General features: G+C 57.4%; 1 protein-coding gene across 3 annotated transcripts in view; it reads left to right on the top strand.

Moving 5' to 3' along the window:
• SCARA5 (scavenger receptor class A member 5) overlaps positions 1–21336 on the top strand; it is a 42357-nt gene that overhangs the window by 18751 nt on the left and 2270 nt on the right. For 2 of the 3 annotated variants that reach the window (XM_075497609.1, XM_075497607.1), the window contains exons 5-8: positions 3962–4042; positions 6439–6537; positions 13732–13779; positions 19990–20184. In XM_075497609.1, the coding sequence (XP_075353724.1) occupies positions 3962–4042; positions 6439–6537; positions 13732–13779; positions 19990–20184 (423 nt within the window). The remainder of the gene's footprint in view (positions 1–3961; positions 4043–6438; positions 6538–13731; positions 13780–19989; positions 20185–21336) is intronic. The other variant, XM_075497610.1, reaches the window with a different exon arrangement.

Here is a 21336-nt window from a genome sequence, read left to right as displayed (position 1 = left end):
CTCCAATTAACACGAGCAGAAAGCAAAACAAATCCCCTCCCAACGGCACCTGATTTATCAGCCGCTGCTCTGACACATTCCTGGCAGCCCCCACCTCCCTCTCTCCCCATCCCTCCTCCCTCCCCGCTTTCTGTCGGCAGCGATGGGTCGTGGATAATTTAGGAGCCTTGCGCCCGGCTGGCTTTACCCCGGCTCCGAACGTCCTTGGGTGAATCCACCACGCTCCCGGCTGGATTTGCAAGCAGAGCTGCCTGCTTGGGCGTGCATTTTCCTTCCCCCAAGACCTTAGCTACCCTGGGCTCCGGCTTTTTGAGGCTGTTTGCTGGTGATGGCAGCTTGGGGAGGTCTCCAGGCTTGTCTCCAGCAGCTGACCATGCCAAGCAGCTCGCGTGTCTTGGAGAGGGCTTGGCCTCGCAGCGCAGAGGGGCTCTGGGTCTTAAATAACAGTGTCACCGGGAGGGAGGATGCCCAGGCTCATCCGCCGCCTGCCCAGAGCTGCTTGCACGACTCGCTGGGTGGGATGTGCTGGCTCGCAGCAGGTCTGGCGAGGTGACTGCAGCAGTCCCATCTGGCCGTCAGATCTGTGCACGTCATGAAAGTCCTCATCCCGATGGTTTTGGAAGGTTTTTCTTCTCCGCTGATGCAGCGAGCAGCCCAGCCCTGTGCAGGCAGGAGGGTGAAGCAGGGGTGCATCTGGGCTGGGGTTTTCTTTCCCGAGTTCAAACCTCGAACACTGTGGGGTGGGGACCAGCTTGGCACGGTGTCTGGAGTGCTGCGCAGCCTCTCCCAACTACTCCTCCCAGTGCTCCTCCATCCTCCACCCCAGCTGCTCCTCCTGTCCCATCCCACCGGCTGTCCCTGGGGATGGGACCATCTCTGCTCATGGAGCTGCCTGGATGTAGCCAAGAGGAGATGTTCTGGTGGCTGATGGACCACAGGGCTCACTACTGGGGGGAACAGCTCTGAAGGATGAATGCCAAAACGCAGGAGGCAGCAAACATGATCAGCCCGACAATCTGCCCATCCCCAAGCCCCATTTCTAACCCCAGGCGTTAGGGAAAGGGAATAAGGGACAACATGTCTCTTCCCTGGCTGTGTTCTCCCAGCCTCCAGCTCTTACGGAGCAGATGAGATTGTCTGTTGCCCATGGTCATCCTCCATGAAACTTAGTTCCCTTCTTAGCCTGTCCATGCCCTTGACCTCTCCAATGTCCCATGGGATGGGTTTCTGAGATGGTAGAAGAGATGAGATGAAGAGATGAGACGAGACGAGATGCGATGAGATGCGATGCGATGATGAGATGAGATGAGATGAGATGAGATGAGATGAGATGAGATGAGATGAGATGAGATGAGATGAGATGAGATGGTGGCAGAGGACTGGGGGGGCTGCACGGTAGCAGCTGATTTTGAGGAGGAAGGGCAGCTCCAACCCTCATCCCACCGAGAGGTGCCCGGAGCAGGCAGCTCCCGTGTCCCTTCCAGGGTTAACAGAACTGAGGTGGGGCCCTAGTGTGGGTTATTTCCCAGAGTGCCCATAAAACCAGAGCAGATGGAAGCTGTCGGAGCTGCCCCCGCACAGGGGACCTCAGCCGAGCCGTGCTGGAGCCAGCGTGGGGGAAGCAAGACATTTCGTGTCAGCAGTAGTTTTGCTCCAGCGCCATCGGTGTGGGACCCCTTCCCTTCGGAGACGACGCTTGGGGCAAAGTCAGGGTGACGGAATGGGAGACCTTTCCTCAGTGTCTCCCACCACAAATGTTTCCAGGGTTGCTTTTAGTTTTGCTGGCGGTGGGAAAGCATCTGTTTTGTTTAAGCAAAGTGGTTTTCAGCAGCCCAACCTTTCCTGTGCTGGGGTGCAGCAGGGGAGGGAAGAACTTGACCCGAACCCAGGAGCACGGCTGGGTCACGCAGAGCTTTCACTGCTCATCCTGGGACCTTCGGGCAGGAGATATGCCGGTAGAAAAACCCCTTTGCCTTGACATTCCCACTGCTACCCATCAAACTCACCATCGCCTCTATAAAGCTCTCTGGCAGGCTCTGCTTTCTGTAATCCCCTGTAGACTGAAATTAATGGTATCGACATATTTTAATTCTTTACTTCTACATTCTCCATTAGTTCTTTATTTCAGAAGGGGTTGGGTGGTACGGGGCAGCCTAAACATACCCACATTATTCCACTTTAGCAAACTGGTGTGATTTGACCTCCCTCTCCCTCTTTTGGGGCGCTGAAAAGCAGTGGCTGTACTTAACACCTTCTATTTATGCAATCAAGTGCTTCCTATTGCTTATTTATTTGCCCATCTATTCAGTTTTTCAAACTCCAGCAGGCAAGTAAGCGGATTTAAGTACGTGTAGTTTTACGCTGAGGGTGGTGAGACACTGGCCCAGGTTGCCCCGAGAGGTGGTCGATGCCCCATCCCTGGAACCATTCCAGGTCAGGTTGGCCGGGGCTCTGAGCAACCTGCTCTGGTTGAAGATGTCCCTGCTCGTGGCAGGGGGTTGGACTGGATGGCCTTTAAAGGTCCCCTCCAACCCAAACCATTCTGTGATTCTATGATTTAATGGCTGTTGTGTAACGCCCTTCTTTAATACTATGGGGATGAAAACTATTTCACCAGCCATCCCAGCACCTTCATACCTTCATCCCAGCACACCTCGCCTGGCTCCTGCCCCACGTTTCCCTGTGGAGCAGCTCTTGAACGTTGCTGGACCTTCTGCAGCATGGAGAATCTTGCCTCTCCTACCCAGGGCCAGGCAGCTTCCCTGCTGTGCGTGGTTCCTCTTGTTCCCACCCAAAAATGCCTCCTCATTGTACTCGGCTCTCCCGGGTGTCTATTGTTCTTTGCATCCTTTTGTTTTGCCAACAGGAGACGTGTCCCCAGGGCCTAGGGTCCATCCCCACGTTCTCTCAGTGCCCAGAGATGCGCATCATCTAGGGAGGAGGAAATCCAGGGCAAGCTAATGCAGTATCTCCCCATAGTCCTCTCCCAGCCCCTGACCATCTCCAGCTCGGCCGTTTTCTGAGCTTGCTGCAGTTCATCTGCTCAGGAACCCGCTAATTCCTGCATAATATTTGCAGGTCCCCATTACTCGTTCATTAGGACTGCTAAACATCCCCCTGTTCCTCTCCTGATCCTTTTGCATTACCACGTCGCCTGTAGCCCTGTCTGGTTGTTTGCTTTCCGCACAAGTGTGAGATTATGGCTTTTGGGGTTTCTAAGGAAACAGTGTTTAACAGTTTCCAATTATCACCCTGGCTCGGTAGGACAAGGACCAAATGACCCCTCCAGGCCTCTCTCTGCCCTCTTTTCTATCATCCCATGAGTAATTTTTTTTTTTTTTTTGTCTGTTTAAATTCTTTCTTCCAGTTGATTTAGCTCATAATTGTTTTCAGCTTTGCGGACTTGGCCCTTTGCAGGCTGAGGAATATAACTCTATTACTGGGTTGGACTTTCTGCTCGCTCACGAGACTTTACACTGAAAAGCAATCACCGATGGCTTGTTCCTGAGGAGATCGGTGATGCAAATCCCCTCCTAAACGTCCATCTCAATATTTCCAAAATGCTTTTCTTTTTTTCCCCTTCTTTTTTTCTTAACGTTATTTCATTGGAGATGTCACACATTTGGGTCGAAAGGAAATTCCAGGAGGTTGGAATTTCCCATAGAGTCACGCTCAGGTAGAGGCGCAGGAGCTGCAAGGTGAAGTCTTCTGGCACGCGAGACAGGTTGATGGAGCCGTGTTTGGCCTTTAAAATCCACAGGTCATGGAAGAAGGCTGCTGGCAAGCTTCCTCGCTGTCGCTTTGCTCCTGTCTGCAGGGGTCTGCGTTTATTAGAGGTCCCTGGACACCTGATAAATGATAACGGCCGGTGAAGGGCGGTGGGTGCATGCACTCACGCATCTGCTGCACGGCTGCAAAGCTGGGGCGCGGCGGCTGCACGCCAATACCTGTTGTGTTTCAGGGCCACCAGGACCCAAAGGAGACCAAGGCAATGAAGGGATGGAGGGTGAACCTGGTCTTCCCGGCCTGCCTGGGCTGCGAGGTAAGGAACAACATCTCCAGGGTGCCCATAACCCTGCAAGCCTTCACCCAAAGTCCGTAGAATCAACGGGACGACTCCTGGTGACTTCCCAACCTGTCCCTTGGACCTCGCTGGCTATGCACACGTCTTGAAGAACAACAGGATTAACCTGCTGCCCCGTCTCCTGCCAGACTGCCAATCTTTAGGGGCAAAAAGTCTCTCCCATCTCCCAGCTGGCCCCAGGACAGCGAGAGCCGCGAGGGTCCATCACCTGCAGGTTGATGTCCCCAGGCTCCTTTGGCACGGCCACCCAGCTCAGGTTTGTGCAGGACATGGCCACCACCCTGTGCTCACTAAAACCAAGCCCTTGCAAGGTGCCGAGGCTGGCCCCGCTGCCTGCACCCCGCCAGCAGCACATGGGGACCGGCACGGGGTCCCTCCAGCCTGGCAGAGGGGACTCGGCCACCGGCTGCAGCTCTGAGGCTTTTCCTAGGACACTTTTTTCAACGTCAAGAATGCCAATTTTTTTCCCCTTCTTAATTCCAACCATTGTTTTTGAGAGAAATTCAATTAAAAAACCAACAGAAGACAGCCCCCCCGCCCCGAGAAGCAGGACTCAGCTTGAGCCTGTTTCTAATTTTAAGCCAAACCTAGAAACACTGGCTTTGCATCCAAGAGCCAGGCATGGCACAGAGGTGAAGGAGGGTCCCCTTTGGTGAGGACTTTCTGTCCCCAAGAGGCTCTTTCCTATTGAGGCGACAGGATCCGTCCTGCCTGGGCCATGGACCTCCTTCTCCATCCCAGAGGATGTCCAGCCCTGGCTTCACCTTGACTGCTGAAGACGTGACCCACGTCGGACTATCGGTGTCAGAGTCAGGTTCAGCACCCCAGCCCCGTGCATCTGAGCTGCCGGTACTGGGCTGGGCTTAAAACCTCATATTTTGGTACCCCGTTTCCCCCCGCTCCCCGGCGGGCGGCAGGACCAGCCAAGTCAGGCAGAGCCAGCCTGGAAACCCGATCGTTCTCTGAAAGCCCTTCTCGGCGTTGGCTGCCCGTGCTCGTTTTGCCGACAGCTATATTTTTTTGCGTTGACAGATTCATGGCTGTTTTTCTTGGGTGTAACAAGCATCAGAAATATATCGTCTGGCTTCTTTCCTTTTTTTCTTCTTCTTCTTTTTTTTTTTTTTTTGTTTAAACAGAAAAACAAAACAATCTCTGGAGGGTTCACCTTCGGGAAGAGTTGCTGAAAAGGCCATTATTTTTATGTCTTCCTCTGTCTCGCTTTCTCTGGTGCTTTTCTGGATGTGGTCACAGCACCAGCCCTGTGGATATGAGAAGGTCAGGTTCAGGTGCAGCCAGGCGTTGTAAAGCATCCCCGATAAATCCCCTTTTGCACAGAGAATCTACCGTCCTGTCTCTGCCCCGGCATCTCCCCTGGGAGGGAGGCGAGGTGTTGGCCAGACGCGGCAGGGAAAGTATTAAACCCCAGACCATGTCCACTGGAGCTGGTGCCCAAATTCCTCCTGGCAGCTTTTTTGCCTCTTAAAACAAGAGGAAAATACTGACTAAGTTTGGAAAAGCCCCACCCAGGAGGGGCGAAAGGCGCAGTGCCAAGGGAATCCAGGGCTCCCTCTGCACGGGCAGGGGAGACGAGCAGCATCGTGCCAAGCAGGGAGCTGAGCTCGGGTGCTGGAGGAGCTCTATCTGAAGGGCTTCTCCCCCAGGAGCTTCAGATCTGACCCAAACTCAGGCTCAGGCTGAGTCCCTGCTGCATTGGTCTGGTGGGACCACCCCCAGGTCCCACCAGAGCCCTTCACCATCACAGGGGTCTCTCCCTCCACCTCCCCTTGCTGGCCCACGTGGATGGAGGTCACCTCCAGGGCTTGGATGTGTCCCCTATGAAGGGAGCCCAAGCTCTCAGACTAAAGCCCCCATTTCCCACCTCCGGGAGGTGAGGGGTGCGTAGATAAGGGGGTTTAATCCAAACCCTTCTCCAGTAAATAGCAAACCCACCTGGTCAGCGTGCATGGATGCAAGGGACCTGCAGCTCACGCTGGGAACACCGTGTCTCCTTGGGGTCTCTGCTTCACCCTGGCTCCTCACTCTTCCTCCTTGGTCTCCAGCTTTGGAGCCCGGTTACCTTAGTCTGAGCCTTAAGATGCTCAGAGCTGCGTTAGCACCAGCCCATCGGTGGGTTAAATCCATCCTGTATCCAGGGGCAGGTGCAGAAAGAGAGGATGAGGTGGACTCTCAGGTGTCTTCTGATGGTCCCTGACTTCTGGCAAAGAACCAGAGACCACCTGGCACGTCTGCTGGCAAGCAGGACACGTGTGTGTGTGTGTGTGTGTGTGTGCACATCTGGTTCGTGTAGGTCTCTGCTGCAACAGGGTCATTTTACCTCTTTATCCTCGCTCCAGGGCTACCCGGGGAGAGAGGACCACCAGGACCACGTGGCTTGAAAGGGGACCAAGGAGACCTTGGCCCTCCAGGTCCAGTGGGGATGCGGGGATTCAAAGGTAAGGACCAGCCTCTGCGCATGCTCCCGGGTGGGTCGTGGGGTCCGGCTGGGCTTGTTGGGCAGCAAACTGGCTCTGGAGACCACTGGCACGAGGGGCAGAGATACTGGTCATGGGCGTGAGAGCGGTGGGTCCCCTGGCTTGGGACCCACCTGGAGCTCCTGCGGGGAGAGGAAATCTTGCTGAGCTGGGAACGTGCGCATGAGAAACCTCTGCACCGAGACCTTTCCACCAAGGCACAGCGGTGGAGAGAGTCCAGGGGTTGGAGGGAGAAGGGCAAAACAGTTGGGTTTGTGATGCTCCTGCCATGCAGTGGGGCTCAGTGCAGGCAGGCAGGCAGCGCTGCCTGCACCAGGCACTCACCAGAGCCCCGTGAGGACCTCCTGGGCTGCCCTTCCATGCTTGGCTCCGGCAGGGTTTTAGGAATAGCCTTGTGTTTGTTTTCTGGTGACCTTTTCTGGCTCGCTGTGGTTTTGCAGCTCCTCGCCACGCCCCGGCTAAGAGCAGGGAAGAAGCTGTGGGTGTAGGAAGTGGCCACGCACCTATTTAGCAGGACAGATCTGTCCCAGAAGTTCCGTGCTGCAACCTAAAACAGGATGGATAATTCCAAAACACGCTCTTTCTGCCTCAAAATGCCTTGTGGGCAGGGGGAGGCAGGAAGAGCCCAGCCCAAGGAAGCAGCATCTCCCTGGGCAGAGCCGAAGAGGGCCAAAGCGGTGCACTCCCTTCACCTCATGCTTGTGGGTGATGTTGACCTGGGACGTGGCCACGTTGGCCACCAGGACCTGGGACTATGGCCGCAGACCAGCGTCTGGGTCTGGAAAATGCCCGGAGCCCTGCAGGCAGCACTCCGGGCAGGGGGTGTTGCTGTGTTATTCGTCTTACAAGCTCTCGCTTTCATGCGGCGAGCTCCTTGGGTGTGAAAAGCTGAAGGAAAACGTCCTCTTTAAATGTCCTCTCTCTCCTCTATCTGCAAACTTGGTATCGAGCCAGCGAGCTGGCCAGAACTGGTGTCCTGTTTTCCTGTATGTCCTCCAAAGTCCTGGTCATCGCCAGGGGCAGGGGTTGGGGTGAGACCCCCGTTATCATGTCTGGTGGCCCATCCTTCGTGTGCGGTAGCCACAGCAGCGGCCATCTCCTGTACCTTGCATGCCACCAGAAAGGCCCTTGTAGACTAGGGGCAGGAGCACATCTTCCATCCCTTCTCCACTTCGTGGCGTCTTTAGGAGAAGGACCCTCCCTAGGGACACGCCATCCGCCTCCCAGTGCCAGCGCCTCCCGGTGCAGCCCCAGGAAGCTTTAGGTCCAGGTAGAAAGGAGATGCAGGAGATGAGATGCTGCCGGTGGCCTCCTTCTGTAGCGAGGAAGCAGCATGAAGCTCCCAGAGCTGCAGCCCGAGGCAAGAAGGTCTCCTTCAGGATTAGCGCCTGTCCGATCCTCTTCCCCTCGAGCCATCACTGCTATCATCACCTGCCCTACTGATGTGATGGCTCCGTTCATCCCACCACTCTCCCAGTCACCCCAGTCCGGGCACAAGCTAACCTCCTGGGGCCCATTAGCTGCTGGAGATGGTTCTCCTGGCCACGTGGCTGGTTCGATGATACTTATGCAGTGCTGTGTAGTCTTGAAGAACACTGCTGGGTGCTATTTCCATCACCACATCCCATCTAACTGGAAGCCCAGGGTTTCTGGGCTGATGTAGCTGGGACAAGTCTCCGTTCTCCTACCAAGGCAGAGGCTGCCAGCGGGGCACAGAGCCCTACGTGCTGCAAGAATAAAGGAACCAGCATTTCATGCTTGTTTTCCAGCGCTATCTCTTGGGTTTTTCGGAGGTAACTGTGGCCTGCAAGATTGCAGTACCGTGTTGTGGGAGTGCAGGACTTTATCCGATCCGCGGGGTGAAAATGCCTGGCCTGATGCTGTGGGAGGGCAAACTAACCCCTGGATATGTCCCTGGCACAAACCTCGCAAAGGCGTGAGTGCTGCAGGGACGGGTGCTAACGCAAGGGAGACATCGGCGCCGAGATGTTCCTGGCAGCGCATCAAACGCCGAGGTCTGCCAACCAAAACCACAACGCGCTTCGGGACCGCGGTTTCCTTTCCTTCCCTGGAGCAGAGGAAAGTGGGCTTTTCTCACTGCTTGGTGCCAAGCACTCATTAGACAAGCAAATTATCCCAAGGAGCCTGGGCCAGTTGAATTGGGCTTCAGTGGAGGACCAAGCCCTGATGCCGGATTTGTTCTGCAAAGCGCATCCCCGGCGGACATGTCCCTTCTGCAGAGAGGAGGTTGATGGGCTCCTGCATGACATTTCCACCCCTAAGTCAGAGACATTAATAGCTGCTGTGCTGGGTCAGTGCTGAGATGCGTGAACAGACCCCGTGGTGGGCGTCACAGCTCCAGCAAGGAGCTCTCCGGAGACACACCACCAAGGATGAAGCCTTTCTCCAGTGCTTACCAGCCCAGGAGGTGGTGGAGACCACTCCCAGCACAGCCCCCGTCTCCAGGGGAGAGCCATGGCCACGCCACAGTAGTAGAGCATCAACCCCCACAAGCTTGGTGACCCTTCCCCAAAGCCGGTCTGCATCTCAAGCCCCCTTGCCTGGGGAGACGAAGCACTTCTGCTCTTGGTTTTGGGAGGCGACGGGTCGGACGGCATGCCAAAGGGTCGGTGGATCTTTGCCATGCAGTGCATTGCTTCTAGCTATCATCCTTTCACTGGTGTAGAGTAATCCCTGTATCTGAGGAGGCCTCTTGGCTTGAAGAAGGTTAAGCTGTCTCCAGGGCTCCACCAGCTATGGCCTTGATGCACCCCCTTCCTCATGCACTTCTTGGAGGTGTCCTTGGTTTGGGGTGAGGATGACTCCACAGCAGCAGAACCATCAGGTGTTCCCCCCAGGAGGATGGACCACCCCCAGGTCCCACCAGAGCCCATCACCAGCACAGGGGTCCCTCCCTCCACCTCCCCTTGCTGATCCATGTGGATGGAGGTCACCTCCACGGCTTGGATGTGTCCCCTACGAAGGGAGCCCCAAACTACAGCCCCCGTTTCCCACCTCCTGGAGGTCAGGGGTGCTCATCCAACCCCTCCTCCAATAAATAGCAAACCACGCTGGCAGCAAGCGCTGAATTTCTACGGTTTATGGGATTCTCTGAAATTTATAGGAAACAGACACCAAGCCAGGCAACGGTCCAAGCCCGGGCTTTAAGTAAAGGCCTGTTTTTCTGCAGCACTAGTCTTACACATCTATAATGACTTTCTTCTGAGCACAGGAGAGCTATCGGTTCCCGGGAAATGCAGCCTGTCCCGGGATGGGGGGCATCTGGGGCGCATGAGCCTCCTCGCCGAAACTCTGGGGTCTCGCAGAGACGGGCTGACCTGATCGAGGGACAGCTTCTCCTCTCCACAGCAGATTCCTGAGTATTTTCCCTTGTTGGTATTTTCCTATCCCTGATGCATTTTCCCTCAAAATTACCCCAGTGGAGTATTATTTTCCTTGTTTCCAAATGGGGAAAATTATTCTGGAAAGTGAGTGTACATCAGTCTTCTTCGCTCTTCCATGGAGAACATCGTGCAGGGAACACGTTCGGGAGGAAACAGCAGTAAATGAGCCAAGGTAGGGATCGCTAATTCGTAGATAAATTCAGGGCAATAAGAGAAGTCCCCTTCCTAAACACCACGTGCAGGCAAGGAGGAGGATTTTGGCATGTTGCTGAAGGCAGAACATGGTTCTGCCTGTGAAGATGGGGGTTTGGCAGCTTCTCCTGGGGCTTGCTCTGAGACCATGGTGGTCCACCTCACCCTGCAGACCCAGGAGCTCTTTCCACCCTCCTCCAGTGATGTCCTCTCCCATGAGCTTTGCAGGTTTTGTGCCCTGCCTCTCTCAGCAGCGCTGATTTTTGGAGCCGAGGTGATGCCCAGGAGCAGGACGTCGGTGGGGACCGAGCTTCTGCCATGGGAAGAGCTGAGGGTCACTCGTCATGGCATCTGAGCCCACATTGTGTGCGCAGTCCAGAACAACCAGAGTGACCTGCGCTGGTTCACCTGCAGTGGGAAACGGCCGAGCAAGACCTTGACACCCGTTGGGTGAAGGCACTGGGCAGGACCTCCTGGTAGGACCAGCGGTGATGCCAGCAAGGGGCTCTCCTGAACTCGCGGGCTCTGTCCCAGCCCTGAGGTTCTCTCCATTCCAGCTCACAAGGGCTTTGTCCCCAGGTCGGGATGCTCTCCAGCCCTGACACCTCAGGGAGCTGGGCTTGACCCCAGGGGGAAGTCAGCAAGCTGTGCCACCAAAGGGGCTGTCCTCTCCGCTCACCGGAGAGCTTCTGTGGGGAAAAGAGAGGTGGGAAGAAGGGAGAGAGAAAAAATAAGAAGAAAAGCCTTCCATGAGAGCAAGGAAGTGCAGGAGCTTGGAGGACTGCACGGGAAAGGCCAAGGTGGACACGGAAGGATAAGGCAGAGAGGACGGGATGTGTTTTAAAGCACCCTTGCGAATCTGTTGGCATCGACCATAAAACACTTCCTTCTTTTAAAGGGTCTTCCCTCTGCCAGATGTATATGAAACTAAAAAAAAAAAAAAAAAACCAACAAAAAACCAACCCAGCTTAAGCCTAATGTAGCACAGGTCAGGGGCGGGGAGGAGAAGCACACCTGGAATGGTGCGCTCTTAGTTAGACCCACTAACCCATCCCAAAGCAGCATCGGCTCCCACGATGGGCTGTTCCCCGGCAGCGTTTGGGATGGCTCCAGCCACCGAGCCCATTGCACCAGCTCCTCCTTCCCCGTCCGTAACCAGTTCCCGCTCCTCAAGAGCCCCTGGCCCCATTTTTAACAGCTCAGCATCCTTAAACTGAGATCATCTACTGCTTTTTGGAGACCCGGGTGCACTCCGTTGGCTAATGGCACCTGCATCAGGGCTCCCAGGCGAGCAGCATCTGGCCCTGAAGATGTGCTGCTGGGCATCTCACTCCGCTGTGCCAGCAGCCTCTGCTTTCCCCCGCAGCATTCCCGGCTGCTGGAGAGGTCTCACCGCCGGCTTTGCTGCCTTCTTGCCAGCCTCTTCACCGAATCATGGAGTCACAGCACGGTTTGGGCTGGAAGGGACCTTCAAAGACCACCTTTAAAGTCCAGCCCCCTGCCACGAGCAGGGACATCTTCAACCAGAGCAGGTTGCTCAGAGCCCCGGCCAACCTGACCTGGAATGGTTCCAGGGACGGGGCATCCACCACCTCTCGGGGCAACCTGTTCCTCTTGCAGCGGTGCAGTACAGTTTCAATTTGTGCTGAATTTCTTTTTCCCTTGGTCTTTTTCTTAAGGGTTTCTAAGCATTCCTCATGGTTGAGGTCTCCCGTCGTTACGGTATTTCCTTCCCCTGCAGCACCTCTGAAGTCCCCAACTTCTCCCAGTTGCTGTCACCTCCCTAACGAGACCAGCAACCACACAGCAGTTATTTACGCCAGGAGTTTCAGTCCACGACTTTTCTGCTGATGCATTCCTGTTCCTTGAGCTCCACCTCCACCTCTCTGCATCACTCCTATAGGATACCCTATAGGATGCAGCCCAGACCCTGTAGGGAAAGCAATTCTGCTCCGGAAGAGCCGGATTTTGGGGGACAAACACAAAAGAACCGTAACTGTTGCTTTCCAACCCCCTTTCCTCTGGGCTGGGGAAGGAAGGTGGTGGAGAGCACGGGCTGCTCCAGCCTCCCAGTACCATCACGTGCTGGCGAGCAGCATCCCTGGCCTCTCTCCCGCTGCTCGGGGGGCTGCTGTCATCTGGTTCCCATCAGCGGGGCAGGCTGCAGGCAGCTTTCCTCCATCTGACACAGCTGCGGCTGCCCAGGGGAGCAATCTCGCCTTCCCAGAGCCTCCGAGTTAAAGGGCAAGAATTTCCTGCGTGCTTTTTTTTTTATTATTATTATTATTTATTTATTATTATTTTATTTTGTAAGAAACCTCTGCGACCGTGCGCGTGTTGTTTGTTGTGCTTACACGGAGACAAAAGAGGAGGATATGTCGAAGCGGGGCTGTGCCGCAGGGCTGGGGCTCGCCCGGAGCATCGCTGGCCGGAGCAGCCCGGAGCCTTTCCCGGCCCCTTCCCTCTGCGGCCTCAGGGCAAAGCCGGGACCGGTAAAGCCAAGCCCACGGCCCCACTCAGGACGGTGTTTTCAGTGGTGCACACCACAGAAAAACTTGGCTGCTGCCTGCCAGGAGCAAAGCCGGAGCGTGGGCAGGGGTTAAGGGAGGTGGTGGGATGCAGGCAGAGGCAGCCCACGCTTGCGAGCCGCGGGGAAAGCCAAGCCATGACACAGAGCGTGATTGAGCTCATTATTTTTAGATGGAAATACGCGTGTTTTTGAAGGCAGCCTGTTTACCCAGCTGGCCTGAACCCCGCCAGCATCGCTGCCTTTCGATGGATGCAGGGGCTGGTTCAGCAAATCTGCTCGTGCGGAGGTACCAGCTGGGTGCGGGAAGAGGCGATGCTCCATCCAGGCTGCAGGAAACCACGTCCCTGCCCCTGCCCCCTGCAAAATGAAGCCTTTCTACCCCTAAATAGGTTTTTTTTAGCCCCAGATTCAGGGTTTGCTTTCCTTTATTCCTGCTCCGCTGCTGCCCGGCGGGGCTGTTCAGGGTGGGGGGGTGGCAGAGTGGGTGCAATGGTTGGAGCAGCCCTCCGTCCTCCCTCTGCTACGGGACATGCACCCCAGGAGGATTTTTGGGGGGGGGTTCCCCATTCTCCCATCCTTACCCCGCACCCTGAGCAGGGGGGTATTGCAACCCTCCCACCGAGGGGGTACCGAGGGCAGGGCCTCCCCCCCCGCAGATGCAGAGGGGAAGAGCCGCTTTGGGCATGAAATACAAACACCCGGAGCCCGGGGAGCGCTGGCCCCACGCGGGACAAACCCTGCACGACGCCGTGTTTCCCCAGGGCGGTGTTGGTTTGGCCTTTAAAAAGAAGCATCCCAGGAGAAGCCGGGGGCGGGGGGGGGAGTGAGAAAGTGGGTCCCATCGCCATGCAGCACGGCCGGGGGGGTCAGGAGAGGAGCCGACAAGTCATTTGCTGCTTTGTGCCTCAGTTTCCCCAAACTGATAAAGCCCTCCAAGAGCTACAGACGCACAGTGTTACCGAAGAGCAGGATATCCAGTAAAAACCGGATTTTAGCAAGATTTATGCCCCTTGCTCTTTCTTTTACCAGGTGACCGAGGCCCAAAGGGAGAGAAGGGGGACCGAGGCAGCAGCACGGGTAAGCACTCGCTCGCGGTCGTCTTCCCGGTGCTCCAGGCACGGTTTCGGTGGTGTTTGGGGGGTTAGGAGCCTGCGGGAGAAATGCCTGCTGCAAAGCGGGCAGGAAAGCAGCGGTCGCTGCCGGGACGAGGCTGCTGAGCCTCGCGCTTGGGTTTTTCTGCCTGGGCAAGGAGGAACTGGAGCGGCGGGGAGGAGGGAGGGACGCTGGCAGCGTGCAAGGACCGAGGATGCTCCAGGAGAGTGGTCATGACGTTAGGGCAGAGCCAAGCAGGAGGAAGCACCTTGCTCTGCAGCCCCAGGAGCCCTCGGCGTGCCGAGACCCCGGCCAGGCTGATGGGGCTGGATTGAGGATGCCCGAAGCCTGCTTGGACTTTCCGTTCCCCGCTTCTTCTTGGGGAACAAATAGGATCAAGCTCAGGGCTGAGCTCGCCCGCCTGCGCAGGCGTTTTGCTGGCAAACAGCATCGTCACCAACCCGGGGACAGCCCGGAGCGGGCAGCGGGAGAAACGAGGGGCTGGAAGGACACGTCTCTTCCACCCATCGCCCCAGGGCAGGATTGGCCCGAGGAAGCATTTTTTCCAGGGCTTAAAGATGGAAACGCCTGTTTGGATGGAGGCACCCGGGCCACGCCGTGCCGCCGACCGCGGCCGTGCCCGGCAGCGCTGCTGTTGCTTTGGGATTTGCTCTGGAGCCAAGACCGGCACGTGCCCACCGATCCCCAGCGTTGGCCTTCTGGGCTGGCAAGGCAAGAAATACCAGGGAATGAGCCTCTGCTGCGCTACGGCTGTGCCACGCAGGGAGCTCGTCCCTGAGATCCTTGGAGAGGCTGATGGTTTCCTCCAAGCTTTGGACATCCCTCCTGCCACCCCAGGGACATCCTCCTTGGGGACATCCCTCCTGCCACCCCAGGGACATCCTCCTTGGGGACATCCTTCCTGCCACCCCAGGGACATCCTCCTTGGGGACATCCCTCCTGCCACCCCAGGGACATCCCTCCTGCCTCTCCAGGGACATCCCTCCTTGGGGACATCCCTCCTGCCACCCCAGGGACATCCCTCCTGCCACCCCAGGGACATCCTCCTTGGGGACATCCCTCCTGCCACCCCAGGGACATCCGTCCTGCCATCCCAGGGACATCCCTCCTTGGGGACATCCCTCCTGCCTCTCCAGGGACATCCCTCCTTGGGGACATCCCTCCTGCCACCCCAGGGACATCCCTCCTGCCATCCCAGGGACATCCCTCCTTGGGGACATCCCTCCTGCCACCCCAGGGACATCCCTCCTTGGGGACATCCCTCCTGCCACCCCAGGGACATCCCTCCTGCCTCTCCAGGGACATCCCTCCTTGGGGACATCCCTCCTGCCACCCCAGGGACATCCCTCCTTGGGGACATCCCTCCTGCCACCCCAGGGACATCCGTCCTGCCTCTCCAGGGACATCCCTCCTTGGGGACATCCCTCCTGCCATCCCAGGGACATCCCTCCTTGGGGACATCCCTCCTGCCACCCCAGGGACATCCCTCCTGCCACCCCAGGGACATCCGTCCTGCCATCCCAGGGACATCCCTCCTTGGGGACATCCCTCCTGCCACCCCAGGGACATCCCTCCTTGGGGACATCCCTCCTGCCACCCCAGGGACATCCCTCCTGCCTCTCCAGGGACATCCCTCCTTGGGGACATCCCTCCTGCCACCCCAGGGACATCCCTCCTGCCACCCCAGGGACATCCCTCCTTGGGGACATCCCTCCTGCCACCCCAGGGACATCCGTCCTGCCATCCCAGGGACATCCCTCCTTGGGGACATCCCTCCTGCCACCCCAGGGACATCCTCCTTGGGGACATCCCTCCTGCCACCCCAGTGACATCCCTCCTGCCTCTCCAGGGACATCCCTCCTTGGGGACATCCCTCCTGCCACCCCAGGGACATCCCTCCTGCCACCCCAGGGACATCCTCCTTGGGGACATCCCTCCTGCCACCCCAGGGACATCCCTCCTGCCACCCCAGGGACATCCTCCTTGGGGACATCCCTCCTGCCACCCCACGGACATCCCTCCTGCCTCAGGCACCCACGCAGGGGCTCCAGGTCCCTGCCGCCAGCCACCACGACACCCAAACGGTGCCAAGCAAGAGCAGGGCTGCGGCAGGCTTAGAAGGGGAGCAGCGGCAGAGGCAGCACCACGGCGGGGTGCCCCAGCACCCCAGCAAGGACCGAGGACCCCAGCCCCCTCCAGCCGCTGCTTGGTGGGCGAGCGCAGCTGGTTCCCATCCGCAAAGCACAAATGACGGGGTAATATCACTATTTAATTTCCTGGGATAGATGTACCCCACATCTCCCCCCCTGGAAACTTGATGTTTGTATCCGTATTCCCAAATCAAGGGGATGGGAGCGGAGCAGGGTCAGCGGGAGAGGGCGGTGGGGAGCCCAGGGAACCCGGGGCAGATGGTCTCCGTTACCAGGGGGGAGATGATATCTCAGCCCATCTGCAAAGAATCAGGCCCTTGTTTTCTCGGCCACTGGGGGTTGTTTCTCCTATTTAGCTTTTCCTTTCTTGTTTTGCTTTTTTTTGGGGGCTGGGCAGGGGGGAGGCCGAAGGCTTTGGAAGTAATTGCTGCAGCAAAAACAAACGCACACGCACAGGATGAGAAAGAAATGACGCTTTTGGGGTTTATTGGGTATGTTGGAGAGGGAAGGGGCCAGGCCATGCTTGCTGCAGGCAGCGAGCACGGCTGGGATGCTCCTGTGCTGCTCTGGAGCTGCAGCCCGGGAGGGCCTGATCCTGGACAACCTTCTGCAGCACAACGAGGTGGACAACCCACTTTGGTCCCTGCGCATCTCCCGATGGCTCCACCAGCTCCCGGGGGCCAGGACCCGAGTGCAGCCCCCACTCCAGCTGCAGCTTTTGCAGAGTCCCCAGGTCCCACGAACACCAAAACAGCCCTGGGCTGGGCTGGGCTGGGCTGGGCTGGACTGGACTGGACTGGACTGGGCTGGGCTGGGCTGCAGGGCCGTTACGGGCAGCTGGCACTGATCTAGGAGGAGACTTCTGGGTTTTATTAGCTTTTATTAGTCCTTTAAGCAATGCTTGTTAGAGGCTAAGTGGAAGGGCTGTGGCCAGGACTCACGTGGCTGAGCTCTGCAGCTTTATTAGCAGCCCTCACCCCGCTGATTAATGGGAACATCCTGGTGGTGCCTGGATCCGTGCCCCGATTGCACATCTCTTCCCCTCCTTGGAGAAGCGGTCATTGTCCTCCAGCACGCACAGGCTCTGATGAGCATCCAGAGGAGAGCTGGGGCGAGGACGGAGTCGCAGGGCGAGGAATGAGGATGTTGGGATGAGCAGCTGGCTTGGGTTGGAGATATGGAGCTGGTCCTGGACAGGATGAGCAACCAACTGATGTTGGATATAAGGAGCTGGTCCTGGACCATCGGTCATCTACCTGCTCTCCTGGCACCAGGGAATGCTGGTGGCTTTGGAGGCAGAGCTGGACGGTTTCACAGAGGGGATTACTGCCTGCTGGGGGGCTCAACCCCCACACCTCGGGCTCAGACCATGCGGCCATTTATCTATTGCTTTCCTGTAGCCATTGCAGGCATGAGGTGACAGCACCTGGGGAAGGATCCCATGCCCCAGGATGCTCCAGGGTGCAAGAAGGACAACGGTCCCAAAGCCATGGGCGTTCCCCGGTGCCGGACCCCCCAGGTGCCGCAGTGCCGGTGGCCGGGGTCTCCAAAGATGTGGAGCAGGGAAGGTGACACTGCGTGGCTCACCACCTCAACCTGAGCTGTGGAGAAGTGCTGGACCCTGGGTTGCCCTGGCCACATCGCGCCCTCCGCTTGCTTGCCTGGAGCAGGGAGGCTGGGCTGGTTCCCTAGCAGGGGACACCGGTGTTGGACCCAGCACAAGCTTGGCTTGGCAGGAGCAGCTCCCCTGGCAGCTCCAGGCAGCGTCCGAAGCTCCAGCACACGTGTTTGACTCGGAAGAGTCACTTCATCCAGCCCTCGGATGATACCATCCCTGGGGTGAGCCCAAGGCAGCTGCCTCGGCAAAGCTGCGCGACGGCTGGGAGGAGACATCCCATCCCAGATAGCAATTGGGTTTCATTACCAGGACTCATTGAAGAAGACAGCTGGCAGCATCCCAAACGAGCCCCTTGGCTGAGATGTGATGCCACCCCTCCGGTTCCATGGCAGGGCTGTGCAAAATATCAGCGAGATGGTTCAGGGGCGGCGTGAGATGTTTCCTGGCTCCTCTGTGAACCTGATGCTCTGCCCAGATCCAGGAAAACATGCTCAGGGTTTCCAGATCCCTTCTTGAGCCTGACCTTGAGTGGGTCCTGGAAGTGGGAGATCGGCCAGTGCTGAGGCCAAGCAAGGACTGTACTTTCTGGAGGTCATTGGAAGAGGTGGCCCTGTTCCCACTGGGAGCGAGCCAGGGAAAACCCAGAGCCTGAAACATGAAAAAAAAAAACCCCAACTTTTGTGCAGGTCCCAGCCAGCCAGCAGTGCCAAAACCCATTGCATCTCTGTGCAGCAGGTCCCAAACGCTGCTCCGGTCTCTAAATGTCCCGTTAACCCTGCACCTCCCAGCCCTGAGCGCCTGGGGCAGGCTGGGACCCTGCTTTGCCCACTTTGGCCAACTTCGTGGTCACCAGCTTGGTTGGCCAAGGTGCCTGAAGAGACCTCGGCCAAGCACGGCTGCCTGTGACATCCCCCCACCGTGGAGTTAAAGCAGATGTTGGACCAATGTCAGATTTTACCCAGCTCTTGGCAGCTCCCTCTGCACTGGTCACCTCTTGGTGAGGTGGAGACCTTTTGGGTTCATCACTTGAGAAGCTGCCACGGTCCATGTACTGGCAAAATCACAGACAAGAAGTTTTTGTTCCCTTTTACGTTGCCGGGACTTTGGTGGAGGCTGTGGTTGCGGTGGTTTTGGTGGCGTGGAAGCGGGGTGCAGCCCCCTCACCCCATCTCCACCAGGGGCCAGCATGGGATGTAGAGGAGGAGCTGGAGCGTTGATGGTCATCAAGGAGGAGACCTCAGTCTGCCTGGAAATGCTTCATCAGCAATCCAAACCCCATTTATCTTCACATTTGAGAAGTAATGTCATTGCGCATTTCCAATGGGAACGTGTGTTTTGATAGGGAAAAAAAACCTCACAAATCCAAACACTGGCTTTGAGAAAATGTCTTTAAATAAAAATCTCCGAGCAGCTGCAATACAACCTTGTTTGGGGGAGCCCAGCTCCACCCTCGGCTGCCGCCCCAGCCATGGTGAGTCACGGAGCGAGCCCAGCTGCCTGACAGCGATTTTCTCCATTCAACCCCTTTCTCATCCCAAATAATGGGATTTGCGGCATGTTCCTTTCTCTGGGTTTCCTTGGCTGGGGGCGGAGGAAGAACCGTTGTGGTTTGGTTTTGGTGCTGAGCTCCTCGGTCATTCCCCTGTTAGATAAACCAGCACCACCCCGTGCTTTTCCCTGGCTGAAGGATGAAGGGTGACCATGCTGGTCTCATCTGGCAGGAGGGTGGTGATGGGGGGAGGAAGGCTGAGGAGCCACAGAAAGGCAACTGGGAGCAGAGGGAGCAAAGCCAGAGTAGGGAGGAGGACAAGCCACGTCCCCCCCACCTCAGTTTGGCATTTCGGACTGACATGAGCCTCCCCTCACCGTCCCCTCAAGCATGAAGTTGGGGTCCACCTGGGCAGCGTGACCTTGGTCGGGGGTCCTGTCTCCAGGCTGAAAGAGCCTCCCAGTCACCCGAGATTCCCTTTCTAGTCCCTTTTGGAAACTATTTGTGCCCCGGTTTTGCTGGCATCTCCCTCCTCCCGCGTGGTTGTTCAGATCTCTCTTCTCACCGCAAGCCTGAGCTGTCTCCACTTGGTCTGACCTTGATGGCTTCAGGACTGATCCTTGCTCGGTGCCTGCCCTCCCTGCAGCACTTTTAGGCTGCAAACAGGTTTCCCATCTTGGCGTGACCGTTGCAAGGCTCAGCCTCCTCCAACAAAACCCTGGGTTTGATGGGACCCCGCCAGCACCATACCCAACAGTGGTGGGATGTCCCCAGGGCTCCTGGAGGTGCATCACCCAGTGCTTTTCTGCAGCTGCACACACCACAGAGAGGGCACGGAAGGTGGTCCAAGGCAGGCAAGGAGCAGCACTTGGAGATGCCACCGTGGCCTCTCTGACCTCCCTCTCTCTTCCCACCAGCAGTCGCCGAGGAGGGGATGATTCGGCTGGTGAACGGCTCTGGCTCCCACGAGGGACGGGTGGAGGTCTTCTATGACCGACGTTGGGGCACGGTGTGCGATGACGGCTGGGACAAGAAGGACGGAGACGTGGTGTGCCGGATGCTGGGCTTCCGAGGCGCCGAGGAGGTGTACCGCATGGCCCGGTTTGGCCAAGGTAAGACCCTTCCACCTCTCCCCCCTACCTCGCCCGGCACAGATACCCAGGGCCAGCCCATAAATAAACCAGAGACCCCCCAAAAATGAGCCTGGAGGCATCCACCATGTCCCCCACGAGCAGGACAGGGGCTGTGGTGGCCCAAGAAGCTTCAGTCTGGTTGAGCACCGGTTTATTCAGCACGGCCAGCCTCGCGTGTCTCCACATATTTTGGCGTTGGCTTGCAGGACCGTGTCCGAGCACATCGCTGGCGCTGGCCCAGGCGGCTCCTTCCCCTGCTGCAGCTCCCTTGGTGCGCACGCCCTGCCGCACGCTGACTCAGCGCTGCAGAACCGTCCCCGGGCTTGTTGTTTTTGAACGAACGCTTTGGGTTTTTCAGCCGGACGTGACTTTTGAGATCTGTTTTCTTTTTAGAATAACAAAAGGAAAAGCCTTTAAAAACATAGGGGAAATGTCAGGAACGCTTTGGCGGGCGGAGGGGTGGCCTTTGGCCCCAAACCGTTGGGTTGGGGTGTTTCTGCCCAGAAAGCTCCCTTTCCACATAGGCTTTTTAACTCCTTGAGTTGCCTTGTCTCCAACTGCTCAGGGCTGCCAAGGAGATGATGGATCCCAAAAGCAGGTGGCCATCATCTAGCCATGAACATGCCCGTTGGCCAGATGTTCTCTGCAAGCACAGCTGGACCCCTCCAAGAGTTGGTTGGTGTCCTTTACATCAGCCTTGGGAGACCTCAGAGCTTGTTTCACCACCAGTGCCCTGCTTGCCCACTCCTGGGTTTCCTCCCACCCTGGTCCCTCTACCACCCCCCGAAGCTGGTACAGCCACTGGGGATCCTGGCACGCCGTCATCCAGAGCCTGCGTTGGGGATAGGCTTGACTTGGGGTGTCCCAACTGGGAAGAGCTGCCGCTCTTCCTCCCGCGACCCCCTCGGCACAGCAATGAAAGTGCCCGAATCCCCCCACCCAGCCAGCTGCGGATGCCCAGCAGATGCAGAGGCACAGCCCCAAAGGTCCTGCCACACCACGGTGCCACCTTTGGTCATCCTCCATGGGGTATTGATGGGGTTCTCGGGCCCCATCGATGCCCTACCGAGCGTGGTACATCCAGTGCCTTGCCACGGCCACAATCCTCAATCCTCCACGTGCTGGCGGCTG

This window comes from Mycteria americana, chromosome 3 (genome assembly GCF_035582795.1).
Source record: "Mycteria americana isolate JAX WOST 10 ecotype Jacksonville Zoo and Gardens chromosome 3, USCA_MyAme_1.0, whole genome shotgun sequence".
NCBI lineage: Eukaryota > Metazoa > Chordata > Aves > Ciconiiformes > Ciconiidae > Mycteria > Mycteria americana.
This window is presented reverse-complemented; position numbering and strand designations above follow the sequence as displayed.